Source organism: Chiloscyllium plagiosum, unplaced genomic scaffold (genome assembly GCF_037043375.1).
Source record: "Chiloscyllium plagiosum isolate Xiang-an unplaced genomic scaffold, Cpla_swu_hap1 HiC_scaffold_53X, whole genome shotgun sequence".
Lineage (NCBI taxonomy): Eukaryota > Metazoa > Chordata > Chondrichthyes > Orectolobiformes > Hemiscylliidae > Chiloscyllium > Chiloscyllium plagiosum.
The window spans coordinates 22,574,928-22,596,011 of record NW_028270191.1 but is presented as its reverse complement, the minus strand read 5'-3'; the positions used below and the strand labels follow the sequence as shown (position 1 = coordinate 22,596,011).

Sequence of the window (21,084 nt, the reverse complement as noted above, 5' to 3'; positions counted from 1 at the left end):
TTAGATGACACAGGCAATACAACTTCAGCATTCATCCAGTGCAGCCTAGCACATCCCTCAACAAACAAAAATCCATGGCACGATGGAAAGGCAGCAGCAAGGTCAGTTTCCAGGACACAAGATCTGTCATTTTAGTATCAAACCTAAAATTGTTAGCAACATAGTCTTGTGCGCTAAACTAGAGGCACCCAAACGTTTTCCTCGTGTGACCCCAAAGATATGCGGGTCAGGTGAATTGGCCATGCTAAATTGCCCGTAGTGTTAGGTAAGGGGTAAATGTAGGGGTATGGGTGGGTTGCGCTTCGGCGGGTCGGTGTGGACTTGTTGGGCCGAAGGGCCTGTTTCCACACTGTAAGTAATCTAATCTAATCTAATCTAATCTAATCTAAACTGCGTGCGGCCCCAGAGAAAAATCTTGTGGGGAGGGGGGGGTAGACAGGTCGAGTGCTGCTGAACCAAAGCTTTAGAGGTCCTCGGGGGTGGGGACCTTCAGTTCTTCAGTGAGATGGGGCTTCAATTCTCCACTGTGGAGGAGTGGCTAGGGAAGGAAGAGGGAGAGCAGGAGTTGGGTTTCGGGGAGGCGTGGAGAAGGCAGGGTTTCTACAAAAAAAAAAGCCTCAATTTTTGGCAGCAACAGCAGCAATCGGGTCACAGAGAGCAGCCCTTTAGGTTACGCCCACCGATAGACAAAAAAAACCCCAAAGGTTTAAGGGGAGATCGCAGCTGCCAAAAATCAGTCAAAGCTGTGAAATTGCTATCGCTGCCTCAGAGCTCAAGTCCATGCTGGGCTTGGGAAGTCCCGCAAGAAATGATCAATGGGAAAGATTCAATAGACCTGGTGATTGCTATAAAGGGGAATGACAAATTACAGAGAATAAGATGCCCGATCAAACTTGTACTTCAGTTGACAGGTTAAAGACCTATTTTTAGAAAAGATGGCAGACGGGAGTGGGGGTGAATATGTTGGCCAGAGACCACAATATTGTCAATATTCCATGCCAAGGTGCAGTACAACGGGGGTGGGGGTGATGGTTGGGAGGGGAGGGGGGGAGGGAGGGTGCTTTCATACAGTTACATTTAAAAATCTGCAAATTTACTGACAAGTTTCATCTGAATTGTATTCCGTTACAAGGACACAAAAGAGACAGGTCAGCAATTCTGCTTCATTCTCTCCACAGCAGACAGCTACAATAGGAAAATCCCGTTTGTAGGGCAGCGGGGGAGCGGTGAAAGAGGGCAAATTGGGAGGTTGGGGGTGGGGGACCTTAACAAAAACGGCCACTGGAAATGAGTCGCACGGGGGAAAGAAAAAAATAATTGCTGGACAATTTAAGCCACTGTGCCAGTACAGGCATGTATCTTATTAATCCAATTGTTCAGTCTGCTGCACAGAAGACTGCAATTGATTCTGCAGTCAATGCATCAACCTGGGAAACAACACAGCCCTTTCCTCCTTTAGGGCCGGAGTCAGTTGATGGGATAACCTTCTACACCCAAAATTCTGCATTACAATTGATAATAACCTGCCACCGCAGTTGGAATTAAAAAGCCTCGTTAGTTTTTTAAAAAAAACAAACCCTTACCAAACCGTGAGCAAGAAATTCAAAGAGTTTACTCCTGGTTGCTGACTGCATGCCACGCTTCCCTTTCAAACACCCTTTGTCCGTGAGCCACGCTCCACTTTACTGCACCCTCGTTTAGCAAGCTGGTGCTGTCGCTCTCGGGCATCCGACATTTTATTGTGGGGAAGAAGCAGTCGCCTCAACTTTATAAGAAATCCAGCAAATCAAAAAGCAAACTATCGGAGCAAGTGACATTTCAGGAGACGCCGTCATATTGTTCAGTCCAAGGCCCTACAATGTGCATTCTAAACACCACAAAGAAATGAATCAATGAAAGACCTTGTACCAGCAGTTGTCACGTCACTTGTGCATGCCTTTCAGCTCCATACTACTGCTCTTGCAGGTCTCAGCTAATTAACATCAAGACTCAAAAGAGGAAATAAAAGACCCTGCCTGCACACAGCAAAACAGTTGTCAGCAGCAAAAGGGTGTTCGGGAAAAGCCTTGAAAATTGCCACAATAGCCACTCAGTCGGTGCAATTAAATACCATTTAACCGGAGAGAGAATTTCAAATAAAGAGTAATACATTTCAAAACTGTCTCATCAGCAGACAGATCAGCAAAAAAAGGTATGCGTTCGAGAAATAGCTGATAAACAACACTCAGAACAGTTTACATTCACATAGTGCCTTGAACTAAGAAAAACATTTGAGATGCTTCTCAAACCATGCCAAACGTGTCAAGCTTTGCTCTTTTGGGTCATTTTCATAGATAACGAAGTTTGCTTGGTGTCAGCCATGGCTCAGTACTCTTGCCTCTAAGACAGAAGATTATGGATTCAAGCTCCAATTCCAGAGACTGGAGCACCGAATCTAGGCTGATGCTTCTGTGCAATCCCAGGGAGAGACTATACCGTTGAAAGTGCCTTCCTTGGGAAGGAATGCTGAACTAAAGCCCCATCTTCCTTCTTAGGTCAGAAAAATAGACCAAATGGCACTATTCAGAGTGCTGGAAATTCGCCCCCATGTCCCGGCTACTGTTCCTCCCTTGGCTGTAATCAGTAAACCAGCACTAGATACATCTTGAGCTCACGAAAGCCGCTGTATTAATGCAAGTTCTTTGTTTCTAAAGGAATGGTGAGCAGGGATGAGTCAAAAGGTTGCTTGATAGAAGTGTTTTACGGAGGGCTAGAAGGAGGCTAAGACATCAACAATCATCCCACAAAGCAGAAAGTGTGCAGCGACACAGCAGTATCATCGGAAATAAAGGGTGTCAAATTAGCTCCTTTTGCTCCATTTACATTGGCACCGAGTCAAGCAAGCCACAGCTAAAGGGACACCATTCTCTATTTGACATTATTAAAATGTTTGATCCAAGCGTATTAAATTAGTTGCTTCATTCAGAATTTAACAGTACAACCTACAACACATTTACTTCTAATTAACACAGTATGATCTACTGTTACAACCCAAGCGTGAAGAACAAAGACCGATTGTTTCTCAGCATTGCACAGGCAAGAGCATTCTAGTGCCTGGATTTGATCTTGTCAATATGAGCACTAAACTCAACAATAGGACCCCCAGGCCTCAAATTTAAACAAATTGCACCTTGCACTGAAGTAGAATGAAGACCAAGAACACTGGCTTATTTCTTGGGTCTGCTCTGTCATTAAGATGCCGGCTAATCTGATTACTCTACATTCACCCCAAAAAACCTTTCACCCCCTTATCAAGGACGAATCTATCTTGATCTTACAAAACATTCAAGGACTCTGCTCCTAAAATTTTTTGAGGAAGAGAGTTCCAAAGATTCATGACTCTTAGAAAAAGATTTTTAATATATGTTTTAAACGGGGCATCCCTTAGTTCGGAACAGTGACCACTAAATTCTAAATTCGCTCTCCAGAAGGAACATTCTCGCCACTCGGCTCAAACTTTCCATCTTCCCATCTCATTCTAAGCTGGAAACTAAAAGTGCACTCAAATGACACTCTGGGTCCAAGCCCAGAGCCGCAAACATTTCACCTTACAGTATCACCTCAACCCATCTGCAATAGCCCCCACTGAGATTCTACCAGTAAACACCATCAACAAAAGGATAACCAGGCACTTTTTTGCCCCTGAGATGGCAGCGGATTTTGTTGCTGTAGATGTAAAGGCCTCCAAAATATGCTTTGCAAATTACAGACTACTCCCAGGCACCAAATATAATCCAATGGCCAGAGGCAATGTCTAGAGCTACTTCAGCACAGACATGGTCACTCAGGTAAAGGAGTGAAACCAGAAGCCGTGCGAAACGCTATGTGCAATGCACTGATATACGTGGAAAATACTGTGTTGAAACATCAGAACTTTTAAGTTACAGGAAAAGAAAGTAGACAACTCATTTTAATGTGTAGCATGTTGAAATCAGAGGCACCAGTTAATTGAAATCAGTTTCTTTCTTCAAAAGGTGTGTTCAGGATGACTGTCTACAAATTAGCTCAGGTCACTAATTCTGAATCAAGTTGAAATAAAAAGAACTTGCATTCACATAGTGCCTTTTACACCCATTGGGGCAGTCCAAAGCACTATCACTGACAAACTGTAGCGCTATGCCAGCCGAGGAAAGTTTCGAAAACATTCACTGGCTCCTGTCCATCCCCATCTCATGCTGTGTGATCTACTGATTTCGACTTCTGAGCTTGGTTTCAGACTCCCAGCAGCTGCAGTCATCATTTTTTCTTCCAGAATCAAAGCCTTTTTCATCTTGCAGCATCAGCCTCAGACCAAGATGCTCTTCGATATGCCACGTCTATGCCAGAGCAATCAACTCAAATCTTATTTAACTACTTTCCACCACACACCCCCAGCCCACATTGTTAATGTATAACCCTGCAATATTTAAAAATATCATTGTTTCGTGGGAAATGGGTATCGCTGGCTGGGCCAGCATTCATTGCCCATCAGTAATTGTCACTTGACCTGAGGGGTTTCCTAGACCATTGCAGATGGCAGTTAAGAAATCAATCATATTGTTATCATCTGGAGTCACATGTAGGCCAGACCAGATAAGGATGGGAGATTTCCTTCTCTGAAGGACCTCAGAGAACCAAATGGAGTTTTAAGCAAAATCAACAATGGTTGCATGGTCCCCATTAAGCTAGCTTTCAATTCTAAATGTTATTGAGGCACACTTCACCATTTGCTGGAGAGGTATTCGAACCCCTGACCCCAGAGCATTAGCCTGGGTCTCTGGATTGCTAGTCCAGTGATATCTGCAAGCCTGCTTCTTTGTAACCCCATCTCCTGACCTCTTTAATCCTTCAGTGCCCTGAGAATTTCACCAGCTCGGGCATATTTTTGCTCTGAATTCTTTGCCCAACACTGTACAATGACCTAATCGTCAACTGCAAAATTCATTTGCCACTTCCCTATCCACTCTGTTTAACTTAGTCCTCCAGCATTCTTCCTCATAGAATGACACACTACAAATTTCTGGGGCACATGATTAACACAGGTTGGCAATCTGAAAAACATTAATATACTTGTCCTGCCGATCTATCCTTGCCTTTAACCTCGTGTCTTAAGTACAGAGCCAAACACACTTTACATGTCCAAGTTTACCGCAATCTGCATTTCCTAGTTTTAATTTCAATGGGAATGGAGTATAAAAATAGGGAAGTTATGCTGAAACTATACAAGACACTAGTTGGACCACACTTAAGAACATTACAAATAGTTTTGGGTCCTTTGTTGAAGAGAAGATATACTAGTACTGGAGGCAGTCCAGAGAAGGTTGACTGAACTGATACCAAATATGGAGGGACTGTCTTACGAGGAGAGGTTTAGTCTGTTGGGCCTGTACTCATTGGAATATACTTAATGAAACATACGAGATTCTTAAGGGAGTTGACAATGTAGATGTGGAATGGTTGCTTTCCCTGGTGGGACAGTCGAGGAACACAGGGCATAATCTCAGAAGATGGTGCTGCACAATTAAGACAGAGATAAGAAGGAATGTCTTCCCTCAGAGCATAGTGAATCAATGAATTATTTACTGCAGAGTCTCGGTCATTAAGTATATTCAAGACTGAGACAGACTGATTTTTAATCAATAAAGGAATCAAGGATTATGGGGTAAAGGCAACAAAGTGGGGTTGAGGATGTCAGATCAGCCATGATCTCATTGAATGGTGGAGCAGACCCAATGGGCTGAATGGCCTACTTAGAGTTAGACAGCAAAGAAACAGACCTTTTGGTGCAACTCATCCATGCTGACCAAATATTCTAAACTGATCTAGTCCCATTTGCCAGCATTGGCCCATGTCCCTCTTAAACCCTTCCTATTCATGTCCCCACCCAGATGCCTTTTAAATCCTGTAATTGCACCAGACTCCATCACTTCCTCTGGCAGTTCGTTACATACACACACCACCCTCTGTGAAAATGTTGCCCCTCAGGTCCCTTTTAAATCTTTCCCGTCACCTTAAATCTATGCCCTCTGGTTTTGGACTCCGCTACCCTGGCAAAAAGGACTTTGGATATTTACCCTATCCATGCCCCTCATGATTTTATAAACCTCTGTAAGGTCACCCTTCAGTCTCCAATACTCCAGGAAAAAAAGAAGCCCCAGCCTATTCACCCTATAGCTCAAACTCTCCAAACCTGGCAACATCCTTGTAAATCATTTCCGAACCCTAAGTTTAACAACATCCTTCCTATAGCAGGGAGACCAGAATTGAATGTAGTATTCTAAAAGTGCACTTACCAATGTCCAGTGCAGCTGCAACATGACCTACCAACTCCTATACTCAGTGCACTGACCAATAAAGACAAATATACCATGTGCCTTCTTCACGTGGTGGCTCAGTGGTTAGCACTGCTGCCTCACAGCACCAGGGTCCCAGGTTCGATTCCAGCCTCAGGTGACTGTCTGTGTGGGTTTCCTCTGGGTGCTCCGCACAGTCCAAAGATGTGCAGGTCAGGTGAATTGGCCATGGTAAATTGCCCATAGTGCCAGGTGCATGAGAGAGATGAGTCTGGGTGGGTTACTCTTCGGAGGGTCGATGTGGACTGTTTGGGCTGAAGGGCCTGTTTCCACACTGTAGGGAATCTAATCTAATCTATCTAACCTTCACCACCCTGTCTACCTGCTACTTCACTTTGCACCTACACCCCTAGGTCTCTTCATTTAGCAACACTCCCCAGGGCTCGGCCATTAACTGTAGAAGTCCTGCCCTAGTTTGCTTTATCAAAACACAACACCTCACATTTATTTAAATTAAACTCCATCTGCCACTCCTCAGCCTACCGGCCCATCTGATCAAGGTCCTGTTGTACTCAGATAACCCTTCTTCACTGTCCACTAAAGCACCAATTTTGGTGTCATCTGCAAACTTACTAACCATACCACCTATATTCACACCCAAATCATTTATATAAATGGGCAAAAGCAGTGGATCCAACACATATCCTTGCGACACACTGCTGGTCACAAGCCTCCAGTCTGAAAAACAACTCTCCACCATCACCCTCTGTCTTCTAACTTACAGCCAATTTTGCATCCAATTGGCTAGCTCCCTCCAGATTCCATGTGATCTAACCTCGCTAACCAGCCTACCATGCAGAACTCTGTCAGATGTTTTGTTGAAGTACATATAGACAGTGTCTACACTGTGCCTTCAACAATCTTCTTGGTCACCTCTTCAAAAACTCAATCAAGTTAATGAGACGTGACTTCCCACGCACAAAGCCACATTGACCACCCGTGATCAGTCTTTGTCTTTCCAAATGCATCTAAATCCTGTCTCTCAGAATCTTCTCCAACAACCTACCCACCACAGACGTCAGGCTCACTGGTCTATACTTACGAGACTATTCTTTACCACATTAGCCACCCTACAGACTTCTGCATCTGTATTTTATGATTTATCCTGTTCAACTCAAAATAAAATCAGTGTTTTACAGATTAATTTTGACTGTCTCAGGTTAGCTTACACTTCTCCAAAACTGTAATGTGGAGGAGCCGGTGTTGGACTGGGGTGGACAAAGTTAAAAATCACACAACACCAGATTATAGTCCAGCAGGTTTATTTGGAAGTACCAGCTTCGGAGCACTGCACCTTCATCAAGTGGTTGTGCCCATTTGATGAAGGAACAGCGCTCCGAAAGCTAATGCTTCCAAATAAACCTGCTGGACTATAACCTGGCGTTGTGTGACTTTTAACTTCCACTAAAACTGTCACTGTCATCCTTTACAATGATTTCTCAGGTTTCCTTCTAAATAACATGAAACTGTAACATTTATCATTCTGTCCTTTGATAGAATTATGCTCAACACGCCCTGATGTTAACAACATGAAGTCCCCTGAAATCACTGTCCTGATTTCTGAAGAGCTTTCTGCAAATTTCTGGCTCATATAAGCCAAGCAGGCCTCCCCATCTGAATGATATGGCCCAAGCCAACATTGTTGCTAACCGGCATGAGAAGGCTGGGTCTGCTAACATTCAGTGTCTCCTCTTGCCACTGGATTCTTTTCCAAAGGCTTGTTTTAAATCTGATTGCCTTGCAGACTGATGGGCAAGGCCGTTGCAACTTTAGTGCCTGCGTATCTCTTATCTCAACAAGCTTATTACTTTTATGTTATTTCTTTTCTAACTGGGCTTGATTTGTGTGCATTTGATTTGTTTTAGCACATTGAACCTCTGGTCTGAGATGCCTATTTCTTTTTAATTGAATAGATGAATGGTACAGCGAGAGGTCTGTGTCATTCTGAGTACGATGACCACGATTGAGGCAATTGTTAATCCAGATGCTCACCCATTTTCTCGAGGCAGGCAGCCAGAAAAGGTAGAGATCTCAGCTTCCAAAGGATCTGGTCTCCAGATGGAAACCATCCGATCACCGAATGTGAAAATGGTGAAGAAGCTAACATCTTAACATTTGAAAATGCAATTAATCAACTGTGATTATTAGCACGACCTTGAATCCTTGATAAAAACTATCGCTAGGCAGAGATGTCAGAGACGCAAGGGGCCACACTGCAGCAGAGAAGGCCATGACAAAGTTTAGAGGCTTTGAACTCACCAAGGGCCTGACTGGGTAACAAAGGTCATTTCCTCTGGTTGAGGGGTCAGCGATGAGGAGCCATCGATTTAAAATTCTCACAAAGAGCGAGCCTCACTGCAGTGCACTGCTGAGGTAGAGACAACAGCACCTTTTGTCAGGAGGATAGAGGGGGAGGGGGAAAAATAAAAGCAAAACAGTGGGAAGACATTTGGTGTGGTCCAGCATAGCAGAGTTTGCAAAGGGACAGTAAGCAAGCAGCCGAGATGAGTACTGCATGCTCCAGACAATCTCGTACAGTGCAAGGTGATCTGGACATCTCCAAATGTCTCCAAATTACTTTTCAAGTGCAGGCATTATTATACAACCAGTATAACACAACCAGTAATGACAGACGAGGATACTGGTGGCAATGGTGTAGTGAAGAATTTTGGTCAGAGCTCAGATAGAACACAGAATTGCATTGGAATAGCAACCTCCATGGTCAACAGATATTCCAAAGTGGTTTATAGCCAATGGTATAGTTTTGAAGCCAAGTCACTGTTGCACTGAAATGCAACAGTCGATTTATGCACAATAAGCTCCGACAAACACTAACGTGAGAACAAACAGATAATCTGTTTTTGCAATGATAATGAGGGATAAATATTGGCCAAAGCATTAGGGAGAATGTAACTGTTCTTCAAAACAATGCAAGAATTCTTCTGCATCCACCTGAGGGGGAAGGCAGGGGTGGCAGATTAACACCCATTCAATACTGCACTGAAGCATCAGCCTTGATTTTTGTGCAAGTGCCAGAGTAAGGCTTGAACCCAGAATCTTCTGACTCCGTGAACTTACTTGAATAGTGCCAGAGAACTGTTCCAAAACCACTTGATCAATAAGACAGGGGTTTTAAGCTTGAAATCTCTTGAAAAAGACAAGAGTAATTGATGATTCAATACTCTCTCAGATCTGCACTGAAGCCATTACCTTTATACGGATGGCCAGAATTCAAAACTGTTTCAAAGAAACACATTTGGCCATTGACTGAAGAAAATGAAAGCTTGAAAATGATGCAGAAAAAAGTTGGTGGGAGTAGATTTCTGCTCCCAGATAGATACCAGTCACTGGCATCATCAGGAAGCAGAATCCTAGCATAATCTTTATCAAAAGGAGAATATATTTGAGATGAACCTGGTTCAGCCAGTGTCTGAAGTGATTCCTAAAACTGCTATTTCAGCAAACTATAATCAAGCACATGAGCAAATGCATTTTAAAAAAAATCAATATGAACAAATGCTTTCCTGTCTGCAGTGTCACTTTCATGTCAGTGATATGAATGAGCAAGCTTCACAATTTTAAAAATTAATCCCAAGTAAATGACAATGGCTGATTGTGCACTCAGACAGCAATATATAATGGAATGCTTGACATATTAATCACAAACAAAGTGGCTGAAGTCGACTGTCACAATTTTGATATGCTTCTGACATGAGCAGACCAGCACAATTAAGAAATTAAAATCCACAGTCCACAGGACTGCACAAATAAAACTTCAACATTAAAACAGAATTCAACATGGTGTTAACCATTGTGGGAAAACTGACAAAGGAATGAAAAGCTGCTCGAGATAAGGGCTGCATAATGGAAGGTCACGCAATTGTACTATAATCCCAATCTTTCATGTTGTATTGTCCCATCAGAATTCCCAACTGAACAAAGTAATGAAAGTTGAACTGGCTTTGGGCACCAACAAATGCACTCTATGCTTCCTAGTTCTAATCTTTTGGAAGGCACTATTCTTCCCGATGTGCACCAGACATCTGCTACTGCCTGCATCTGAGCCCAGTGACTGCCAGCAGGCAATACCTCCAAGGGAGAATCACAGCCAGAGACAATCCTGTTTTCAGTAGATATTACTCCACATCAGCTTTCCAGAAGGGGGTCACTGGACAACAGTCAGCCCTATTTTCACTTCAACTGGGTCAGTGGACCTGCTGTTCACAGCCATTCAAATCCCAGTCCAGAATTCCCAGCCAGAAATCTAGGCTGACACTCCACTACAGTACCAAGGGGGTGTTTGACCTGCTGCCTTTCCAATGAGATGTTAAACCAATGCTTGGTCTACTCTTGCACAGAAAATATCCCATAGTAATATTTTGGACATGGAGGGGCATCTCCTCAATGCACTGAACAATACAGATTCCTCATACAACAACAAAAAATAAGAAATAGGAGTAGCAAGCTATTCGGCCCCTCAAGTGGTCCGGATGATAAGGCAAACCAGTCTGATGTGAATCAATGACATTGAAACAGATGATCTGCTTAGTAGCACATTGCTGCCCATAGGGTTTCTCTGAGTGCAAGGTGACTGTCAAGTTTCCTACATCATAGCCGTGACCAGGCTTCAAAGAGCACTCCACTGGCTGTCCAGCACTTTTGGGACATTGTGAAGGACAGTACAGTAATGCAGGCCTTTTCTTCTTTGATTCCTTAAACAGTCAATTTTTGCAACTGCTCAACCCAGTTAACAAGGCTGACAGATGGAAAGTGAGACAGACTTCATAGAAAGCAGTTCTTTGAAAAAAATGAAACAGCTAAGATGTACAAAAGTTATAAGTAACTCACAAAGAGTTCAGACGAGTGATAAATTTCATACTTATGTCTTTTGCAAAGAACGTGTGAACTCATCTGAATTTTCCCGAAGAAAGACACATGGAGATAATACTTGCAAAACTCTGATGCCCAAATTTTAACTAAAGTTCAGGAAATCACTGGGACATCGTTCAACCTTGATCATTGCCTTCCACTGACCTCAGACAGACTGGAACTTTTGCCCTCAGTGAAGTCAATCATTCAACTGAACACGTTTCTCTCAGAACTCAATCCAGTTGCTGCTCAAACATTCATCCAGCTAAACCAACGTAGCCCAGCACGCGTGAACACAGAAGAAAATCAACTGATCTGGTTTTTGATTCTCCACTGCACCCAGCCCACAGAGGAACACAGCAGGGCTTCCCACAAAGCTGACAAACGTACGGTCAGTAAACATGCTTTCCTCCAACAGTGGGACATTTTAACTCATCACTGACCAAAGCTGAAGCAAATTCATTCACAACCTTATATATAGATAGACTACATACAACAATACAGCACAGAACAGGCCCTTCGGCCCACGATGTTGTGCCGAACATTTGTCCTAGCTTAAGCACCTATCCAATTGCCGCTTAAAGGTCACCAATGATTCTGACTCTGCCACTCCCACAGGCAGCGCATTCCATGCCCCCACCACTCTCTGGGTAAAGAACCTACCCCTGACATCCCCCCCTATACCTTCCACCCTTCACCTTAAATTTGTCCCCTTGTAACACTCTGTTGTACCCAGGGAGAAAGTCTCTGACTGTCTATCTATTCCCTTGATCATCTTATAAACCTCTATCAAGTCACCCCTCATCCTTCGCCTTTCCAATGAGAAAAGGCCTAGCACTCTCAACCTATTCTCGTACGACCTATTCTCCATTCCAGGCAACATCCTGGTAAATCTCCTCTGCACCCTCTCCAAAGCTTCCACATCTTTCCTAAAATGAGGCGACCAGAACTGCACACAGTACTCCAAATGTGGCCTTACCAAGGTCCTGTACAGCTGTAACATCACCTCACGACTCTTGAATTCAATCCCTCTGCTAATGAACGCTAATACACCATAGGCCTTCTTACAAGCTCTATCCACCTGAGTGGCAACTTTCAAAGATCTATGAACATAGACCCCAAGATCCCTCTGCTCCTCCACCTTACCGTTAACCCTGCATTCCGCATTCTTATTTGTCCTTCCAAAATGGACAACCTCACACTTGACAGGGTTGAACTCCATCTTGCCTACTTCAACCTCAGTACATCACCCAGCCAAGCACCTGCCCCAGTTTGGCTGCTACCACATGCCTGAGTCATGCCTTTGTTACCTCTCGACCCTCGACACCCAAGCAGCTGTCCATTTTCCACCCTCCACAACGTTGAGATCATCCGAAGTTCGTGCAAAGCTCCATTCACATAGCACCCCTGTGCTCACTGTCCTACACTAACCTCCCATTTCAGCCATTTTAAAACGCTCACCCTTGTTTTCAAATCCCTCCATGGCCTTTCCCTTCCCTAGTTGAGTAATCTCAACTCAAGTAGATCTCCCACTTCTCCGATTCTGGCCTTTTGCACATCCCTTTTTTATTGGCCATTACAGCAGCAGTGGCCATGCCCTTCTGGTATCTAGGCCCTAAACTCCAGGTTTCATATTCTAAACGTATAAGTGATCATTTAAATTGGAAAATAATAACAAAAGGGTATAGTCAGCAGGGATTTGCAAATGGAAAATTGTGATTGACAAATGTGGAGGTTTTTTTGACAATGTTAAGAACAAAATTGAAAAAGTGGAAATCAATAGATATAGTACACTTGGATTTTCAGAAGCCTTTTGATAACCAACTTCCTGTGGGGGGAGTTTATCATAATTAGAGCATATGATATAGGAGGTAATGAACTGGCATGGATTAATGATTAGCCAACAGACCGAAAACAGAGTAGGAACACAGAGGTCATTCTCACACTGACAGACTGTGACTAATGGAGTACTGCAAGGACTTGTACTTAGTCCCAGATGTTCACAATATATATCAATGATTTGGAAGAGGGGATTATAGGGTCTTTTCGTGGCGCATTGGTACTGTCCCTATACTTGGGCTGGGGAAGCCCAGGTTCAAGTCCCACCTGCTCCAGAACTGTGTAATAACATCGCCAAAAGGGTTGATTAGAAAAATAATATCAAACATAAAAAGTATGGACTAAGCAACCAAATGTAATATTTCCAAGCTTGCAGATAATATAAAGCAGAGCAGGAATGTGTGTTGTAAAGGAGATGCAAACTATTTTTAGCAAGGTTTGGACAGACTAGAGATTGAACAAGAACATGGTAGATGGAACACAATGTGGAAAAGTGAGAAATAATCCACTTTGGTAAGAAAAACAGATGTGGACAGCATTTCTTAAGTGTAGATGTGCAATGGACTTGAAGTCCTTGTCAACAAGGCATTGAAAGCAAGCATGCAAGTGAAGCAAACTAATGGAATGATGGCCTTTATTGAAAGAGTAGTGAAGTCTTGCTTCAATCATACAGGAGTTTCGTTAGACCACACCTGGAGAACTGTGAGCAGTTTTGATCGCCCTTATCCCAGGAAACGTATTATTGTAACAGAGGGAGTGCAGTGCAGGTTCACCAGACTTGTTCCCAGGACATTTCTCTGAATTTCAAAGAGTGAGAAACCTGCAAAATTCGTAAGGGATAGAGAGGAAAGATGCAGGCAAGATGTTTCCTTGGTTGTGGAGCCTAGAACCAGGAGCGTGAGGGGAAGAATACACTGCTGACATTCACCAAGGCTGTTTAGACAGCACCTTCCAAACCCATGACCACTACCATCTGGAAGGATAACGGCAGCAGATAAATGGGAACACCACCCACTGCAAGTTCTCTCCAAGCCACTCACCATTTTGATAGGGAAACATTCTCATTCCTTAAGGGTCGCTAGGTCAAAATCCTGGAATTCCCTCCCGAACAGCATCATGGGTCTCCCTACACACGTGGACTGCAGTGGTTCAAGGCAGCAGCTCACCACCGGTCTCAAGGACAACTCGGGACAGACAATAAATGCCAGCCCAGCCAGCAAATCCCCTCGGCAAATAAAACACATAGAAGCTGGACAGTCCAGATAGGTTGCTCCTAAAGGGCCGCGACCAACTTTCTTGCAGGGGGAGTTGCTCATGCCATTAATGAGAATTTAAACTAACCTGGCAGAGGTGCAGAGAGCACGAGGTAGAAACAGATAGCACTAGAATAGCAAATAGTAATGAATTAGGTGGGGTCAGAGTAAGTGGGAAGGAATCAAGTCTAAATTAGGATTATTGTAGACATTTGGAAATGTACAGACCAGTGAGCATCAAGTGCAAACTGACATATAGAAATATGATGTAATAAAGACTAAACTTGTAGAAGGACTTGATGCTAGGAATGCTTTAATAAAAGGTGTTCAGAAAAGATAGAAAAAGGAAACAAGGAAGGGTAGCAATACAGATGAAGGAGGATATTGCAGTGCTGAAGAGAGTGTATTTCCCAGAGGTGTCAATGACAGAGTCTTGTTTTAGATCTAAGGGACAAAAAAAGGTCTAATTATATTGCTCGGTGTAGTCTATCGGCCACAAACCAGTGGGAAAAATGTACAGGAACAAATTTGCAAGGAAATAACAGAGCGCAAGAATTACAGAGGAGTTATAATGGGAGGACTTTAATAATCTGAATAAAGACTAAAATAATAGTAGTGTAACAGACAGAAACACACAAGAGCTCAAAGACAGCGTTCAGGAGAATTTTTCTACTTTAGTTCGTTGAGTCCAATGAGAAAGATTTGGCTGGGCCTAGATTTTGGGAAGGTGGTGTATCAAGTTGATCTCGTGCCAGATTAGAACTGGGACTATTCACCTTGGGAATGCTTGAGAGAATATCTGATCAAAGTGTTCAAAGCAATGAAGGGTCTGGACAGAGTACAGAGAAAGAAACCATTCTCATTAGTTGAAGGATCAAGTTAGTTGAGGACATCGATTTAAGTCAACTGACAAAAGCAATGGGGACACATGGAAAGTTACTTTTTGACACAGCTGGTGGTTAGAATCTGGACTGCAATGTCTGGAAGTGTGGTGAAGGCAGGATCAACTGAAGCTTTCAAAAAGGAATTAGACCATTATCTGAAAGAGAGGTATTTGCAGGATGAGGTAGAGAAGGCAGTGAAGTGGCATGAAGCGAACTGCTCCTTCAAAGGGCCAGCACAGTCAAATGGCTCTTCTGTGATTATAAGAACAGTAGCAATCTCCCCACAGTCTGAAGCAATCTTTATTCCCTAATCAACATCACTAAAACGGTTTATCACAATGCTGTTTGTGCAAAATTCCTGTGCACAAATTGATTACCACATTTCCTCTGCTATTATGGAGAGTACTCATCAAAAGCACTTTCAGATATTTGGTGAAATAATTACAAGTTTCCTTTCCTTTTAATGTTTGCTGGCCAATTCGTGGTGATTTAGCATTCTCAGTATCAGCCCATGAGAAACAGAATCAAGTCTGCCCAATTTACACCTAATCCTCTCAGCCAATTGCATTCATCAACCATCTGTATTTCAACACAGGACAGGAAATGTTTTAAACTGCTCAATAGGTCAGCTGCATCAGCCACTTTTAAACAAATTCTCTCCGATTCGGTCAAAATCATGGGCCCCCTGAGAGCATCAAGTATTTTTCTCTTTTTAAATTCAGGCTTCTTACATCAGCATCCTGTGGAGATTTAACCACAACTAGTTTCCAAATTATATGTCAAATCTGAACATGACTCAACAATACAATCTTTCCAACTTACATAACTGTCGGAAAATAATCACAAGGCATTATAAACCAGGCGTTATTTTCTGGCCTAAAGAGCAAGGTAAGAATGTGAAGCAGCCTTAGGGGATGGAGTCGATTATCCAACTGAAGGAAACAAAAGCAGCTAGGGTCAGGTCAGATGTCGAAAATCGAAGTGTGGCACTGGAAAAGCACAGCAGGTCAGGCAGCATTCGTGGAGCAGGAGAATCGACGTTTCGGGCATAAGCCCTTCATCAGAAATGTGTCCTGAAGAAGGGCTCATGCCCGAAACGTCGATTCTCCTGCTCCACGAATGCTGCCTGACCTGCTGCGCTTTTCCAGCGCCACATTTTTCAACTCTGAACTCCAGCATCTGCAGACCTCACTTTCTCCTCAGGTGTCGAAAGACCAACCATGTAATTCAGGAGGCGAGAGAGGAAGTTTGCTGGCCGTGGCCAGTTGGATTTAAGGGATGAGGCCTCATTTGGCCAGAACAAGGGCCTCGCCTTCCCCCCTCATCCCCTGCACTGCACACAGTTCCATATCCCGGCCCCTTACTTACCGGGTATCCCTGGCCTGGCATGGCCGAGCGAAACATGTTCTGTTGCTGAGCTCCTGCTATCCTGCCCGGGGCCTGCCCCGGCCCTTGCCCCTGGCCAGGCCCCGGACCCGCTGCCATAGCAGCCGCCGCGCCCGGGCTCATTGTCTGGAATCCTCGCGCCGCCATTTTCGAGAAGGAACTCTTTCGCACCGGAAAGCGACAACACTACTTCCGGTACGCGGCCCAGCCCGCATGCGTTAATTGATCGCCCGAAACAGCGCCACCCTCCGGCTGGAGACTGAGTTCCAGTGGCAGCGTCACCATCATGCTGGAGACTGAACTCGAGAAGTAGCGCCACCCTCTGGCTGGAGACTGAACTCCAGAAGTTGCGCCACGTTTCGGCTGGAGACTGAAATCCACAAGCAGCGCCACCCTACGGCTGGAGACTGAAGATCAGAAGCAACGTCACCCTCAGGCTGGAGCTTCAACTCCAGAAGCAGCGCCATCCTATGGCTGAAGTCTGAAAGGTGAGGAAGGCCCCAAGAACTGGTGGAAGATTCAAATCCACATGATTGATTTTGTCTCGCATTTTTGTGTAGACCATGGGCTAACCAAGCCTTTCCCAGCGAGTTATATACAGCTGTAGTATTGCCTGACCATTGAGAAATTTTGTTAATTGTTGTATAGAAAGTACGAAGGGTAAGTGAGAAAGGGAGGCAAATCGAAAGTATACTAAGAGTCTGGCAGTCAACTTAGAAGGGAATGCAAAAGTTTATATAAATAACAAAATTGCATGAAGAGAAGGGATAAATCAATTAGGGACAGAATGTGGGATCTATGCATGACTGAGGTACCAAATGAGTACACTGCATCTACTTTTAATAATCGTAGAATCCCTGTAGTGTGGAAGCAGGCCTATCAAGTCCACACCAACACCCTGAAAACATCCTGCGCAGATCCAGACCATCCTTGTAAACATGCATTCCCCAGCTAACCCACAGATCTCTGAACAATTCACCCAAACCTGTGCATCTTTGGACTGTGGGAGGAAATAATTGTCAAAAGCGGCAAGAGTGATATGAATGAAAATGCTTTTCACACAGCAAGTGGTTAGGGTCTGGAACGCTCTGTTTGAGGTTGTGGTGGAGGCAGGTTCAATGAAGGCTTTCCAAAGAGAATGAAATTGTCATCAGAAGTGGAAATATGTGCAGGTGTGGGATATAAATGAATTAATGTTATTTCTGCAAGTATAAATTCTGATACAGAACAGGAATGAGAAAATACATATTCAGCAAAAAGAAAGGATATGTTAGCATGAGACGTGAATACAGAACAATGGTGGATATATGGGCAAACAGGAAAGCATCTGTTTCCCCCTACTCGGAGACACAGGAACTAACCCTAATCAAAGAGGTCAAAGTGGCCTCTGGATGGAAATAGATTCTGATAGAAGAAAAGATATGCCTAATCAATAATCTATAATAGACTGACGTCAAACACCCTTATGGGAGTCAGAGATAAGAGTTTGTCACGGACAAGACAGGATAAACAGAAGTTGTGGGATAAGTCTTAAGGAAATGAGTGACGTAAGCGAAGCAGGGAACAGAAAATGGAATAAGGAAAACATATGGGAAAAAAACAGTATAAATTGCAAGGGTTTTTTGGGATATACTGTGCATTTTGTCATTGCCTTACCTGGTAATTAGACAAAGCACCCACCTATAGGTGTATAAATAAAACGACGCTGCTGTTCAGAAATTTGGTCTCGGACTGAAATTATTAAAGTGAGTGAGCTTTTGTTTCTCACACAGGGAACAGGTGAGAGAGTGACACTACACTCATTCAGCAGACACAATGGGTTGAATGGCATCTTTCTGTGCCAGAACAATTCTGCCAATGTGCGCTTTCAATGGTGCAAAAGAGACTTCACTTCAAAACTTTGCTGTAAAGGGCTCTGAGGATGGGAAAAACACTCGAGAAGTGCACGGTTCTTTTAGTTTAAAGGAGATGATAAAGATCTAAAAGGACTGCCTGGTTCACTCCACAGAGAACTGGGATAGACTTGATGGGCCGAATGGTCTCCTTTTGAGATATAATGACTCCTTCATTACCATTGTGCGTGGCTTGTTGTGTATTTTGAGAACTTTCAATATTTGTTTCAGATAATCAGTGTTTGCCAGCTCCTGCTGTATGATTCATTACAGTCTCTAATAATTTATTTATTTTTTGATCGCTAAGATGGTGGCAGAGTTGCAGCGCAGTGTGTGGGCTCCTGCCTGGAGCAGATTGTCCACTTCTACCTTTTTGTTTCTTCCTTCACAGCATTTTTTTCTTATTTAAATCTGTTTATCTTCTGGAGGGAGAGCGAGCCCAGTGCAGGGGAGGTTGGGGCAACACGGTGGCTCAGTGGTTAGCACTGCTGCCTCACAGCACCAGGGTCCCAGGTTCGATTCCAGCCTCGGGTGACTGTCTGTGTGGAGTTTGCACATTCTCCCTGTGTCTGTGTGGGTTTTCCACAGTCCAAAGATGTGCAGATTAGGGTGGATTGGCTGTGCTAAATTGCCCATGCTAAATTGCCCATAGTGTCCAGGGATGTGTAGGTTAGGTGCATTAGACAGGGTTAAATGTAGAGTAATAGGATAGGGGAAAGGGTCTGGGTGGGTTACTCTTCGGAGGGTTGGTGTTGTTGGGCCAAAGGGCCTGTTTCCACACTGTAGGGATTCTATGACACCGCCCAGTCCGGTAGTGATAGAGGTCCCACAACATCTGCGGTGGTGACGAGAGCAGGCAACCCGATGTCTCTTGGCATCTGAAGCAGCATCAAGCACGGGGAGATTGATTCCAATGCAGAGAATATCGAGCCCAGCACAGAGAAGACTGAACCCTTGTGGGGAGTGCAAATCCAGCATGGTTAAACACTTAAAGAAGGACTTTAATGTTGGACTTTTAGCTATATTTCCTTATTTTTCTACTTTGCACCTATGATTTTGTACCTAGGTACCTTTGTACCCACGATGGCGCCCAGAATGGCATCATTGTACACTTGAGTACATGTCAGAATAAAATCTGATTCTAATCAGTATTTGTTGATCATTATAGTTTCTTTGCCATATCTTTTGGCTTCCTGTACATTCTCCTAAATCTTTGTCAGCTTGACAAAATAATTTTGGATGAATTATTTTAGTGAATCATTTTAGTTCACTGAGCCAGAGACATGGAAATTTATGGTGTCACGGTGGCTTAGTGGTTAGCACTGCTACCTCACAGCACCAGGGTCCCAGGTTCGATTCCAGCCTTGGGTGACTGACTGTGTGGAGTTTGCATATTCTCCCTGTGTCTGTGTGGGTTTCCTCTGGGTGCTCCGGTTTCCTCCCAAAGTGCAGGTCAGGTGAATTGGCCACGCTAAATTGCCCATAGTGTTAGATGCATCATTTAGGGGGAAACGGGTCTGGGTGGGTTTTTTTTTTCTTTTTTCTTTTTTTTTCTTTTTTTTTCTCCCCCACACTACCACCTAAGTGCGGTAGTGTTTATTTTATCCCCAGCACCCATGGTGTGTGTGTGCAGGTGTGAGACGGTATAGCACTTTATTTATTTTTTTATTTTAACCCCCACACTACCACCTAAGTGTGGTAGTGCTTATTTTATCCCCAGCACCCATGGTGTGTGTGTATACATGTGAGACACAGTGAAAGACACAAAGTGCACCAATTTTTATTCAAATTCCACCACCAGGAAGATAGGAAAACATCTGGGTGGGTTACTCTTCGGAGGGCTGGTGTGGATTGGTTGGGCCAAAGGGCCTGTTTCCATACTGTAGGGAATCTAATCTATGACTCACTGGGTACTGTTTTTACCTTCATACCCTAGAAGGTTGTAGGTTCGAGGCCCACATTGCAGCTGTGAGCATGAAACTTGGCTGACACTCCTGTGCAGTGCTGAGGGTGGGTGCTGCCATTTTTCGGGCATTCTTAGAGAAAAACAGGGCCCATTATCCCTGGTTTCCGGGGCAATGTTTGTCACTCAGAAAGAGATAACGTGGGTTTTTAATCATTCTGGGAGAGCTTGCTGTGCACAAATTCACTCCCACATTAAAGCAGCAATGATTCTTCAAATGTTGGATATAAAGCGCTCAAGGGCATCTTGAAGTCATGAAAGGTGCTACAGAAATGAAAGTCTGTACTGTATTGTTCTCTATTTGCATGTTTTTACAGACTGCTTCCAGTTGAGGGCACCCTTTCTATTGAAAAGGGCTCTTCGGACAGACAATTGGAAAAAGTGCTCCAGGTATCAAGTGTTGATGCTACAGTAATCACAGTCATAATTGTAGCTTTGAGATATTTTCTGCATCAACCTATTCAGAGATGTTATTGCACACATCTGGTGTAGATGGAATTTGAATCCGGGTCTTCAGTCTCAGAGGGAGGGACACTACCACTTATTTTCCATGGGATGTGGGTGTTGGTGGCATCCCTAATTTCCCTTGCCCTGGCTTGGTAGGGCCACTTCAGAGGGCAGCGAAAA

At 43.8% G+C, this 21,084-nt stretch overlaps 1 protein-coding gene across 2 annotated transcripts in view; it reads right to left on the bottom strand.

Moving 5' to 3' along the window:
* smarcd1 (SWI/SNF related BAF chromatin remodeling complex subunit D1) overlaps positions 1–16,757 on the bottom strand; it is a 51,082-nt gene extending 34,325 nt beyond the window's left edge. Inside the window, exon 1 of one of the 2 annotated variants that reach the window (XM_043681799.2) lies at positions 16,585–16,757. In XM_043681799.2, the coding sequence (XP_043537734.1) occupies positions 16,585–16,749 (165 nt within the window). In that variant the 5' untranslated portion in view covers positions 16,750–16,757. Of the gene's footprint in view, positions 1–1,583; positions 1,885–16,584 lie in introns of those variants that run through there. The other variant, XM_087985596.1, reaches the window with a different exon arrangement.
* Between the last annotated feature and the right edge of the window lie 4,327 nt (positions 16,758–21,084).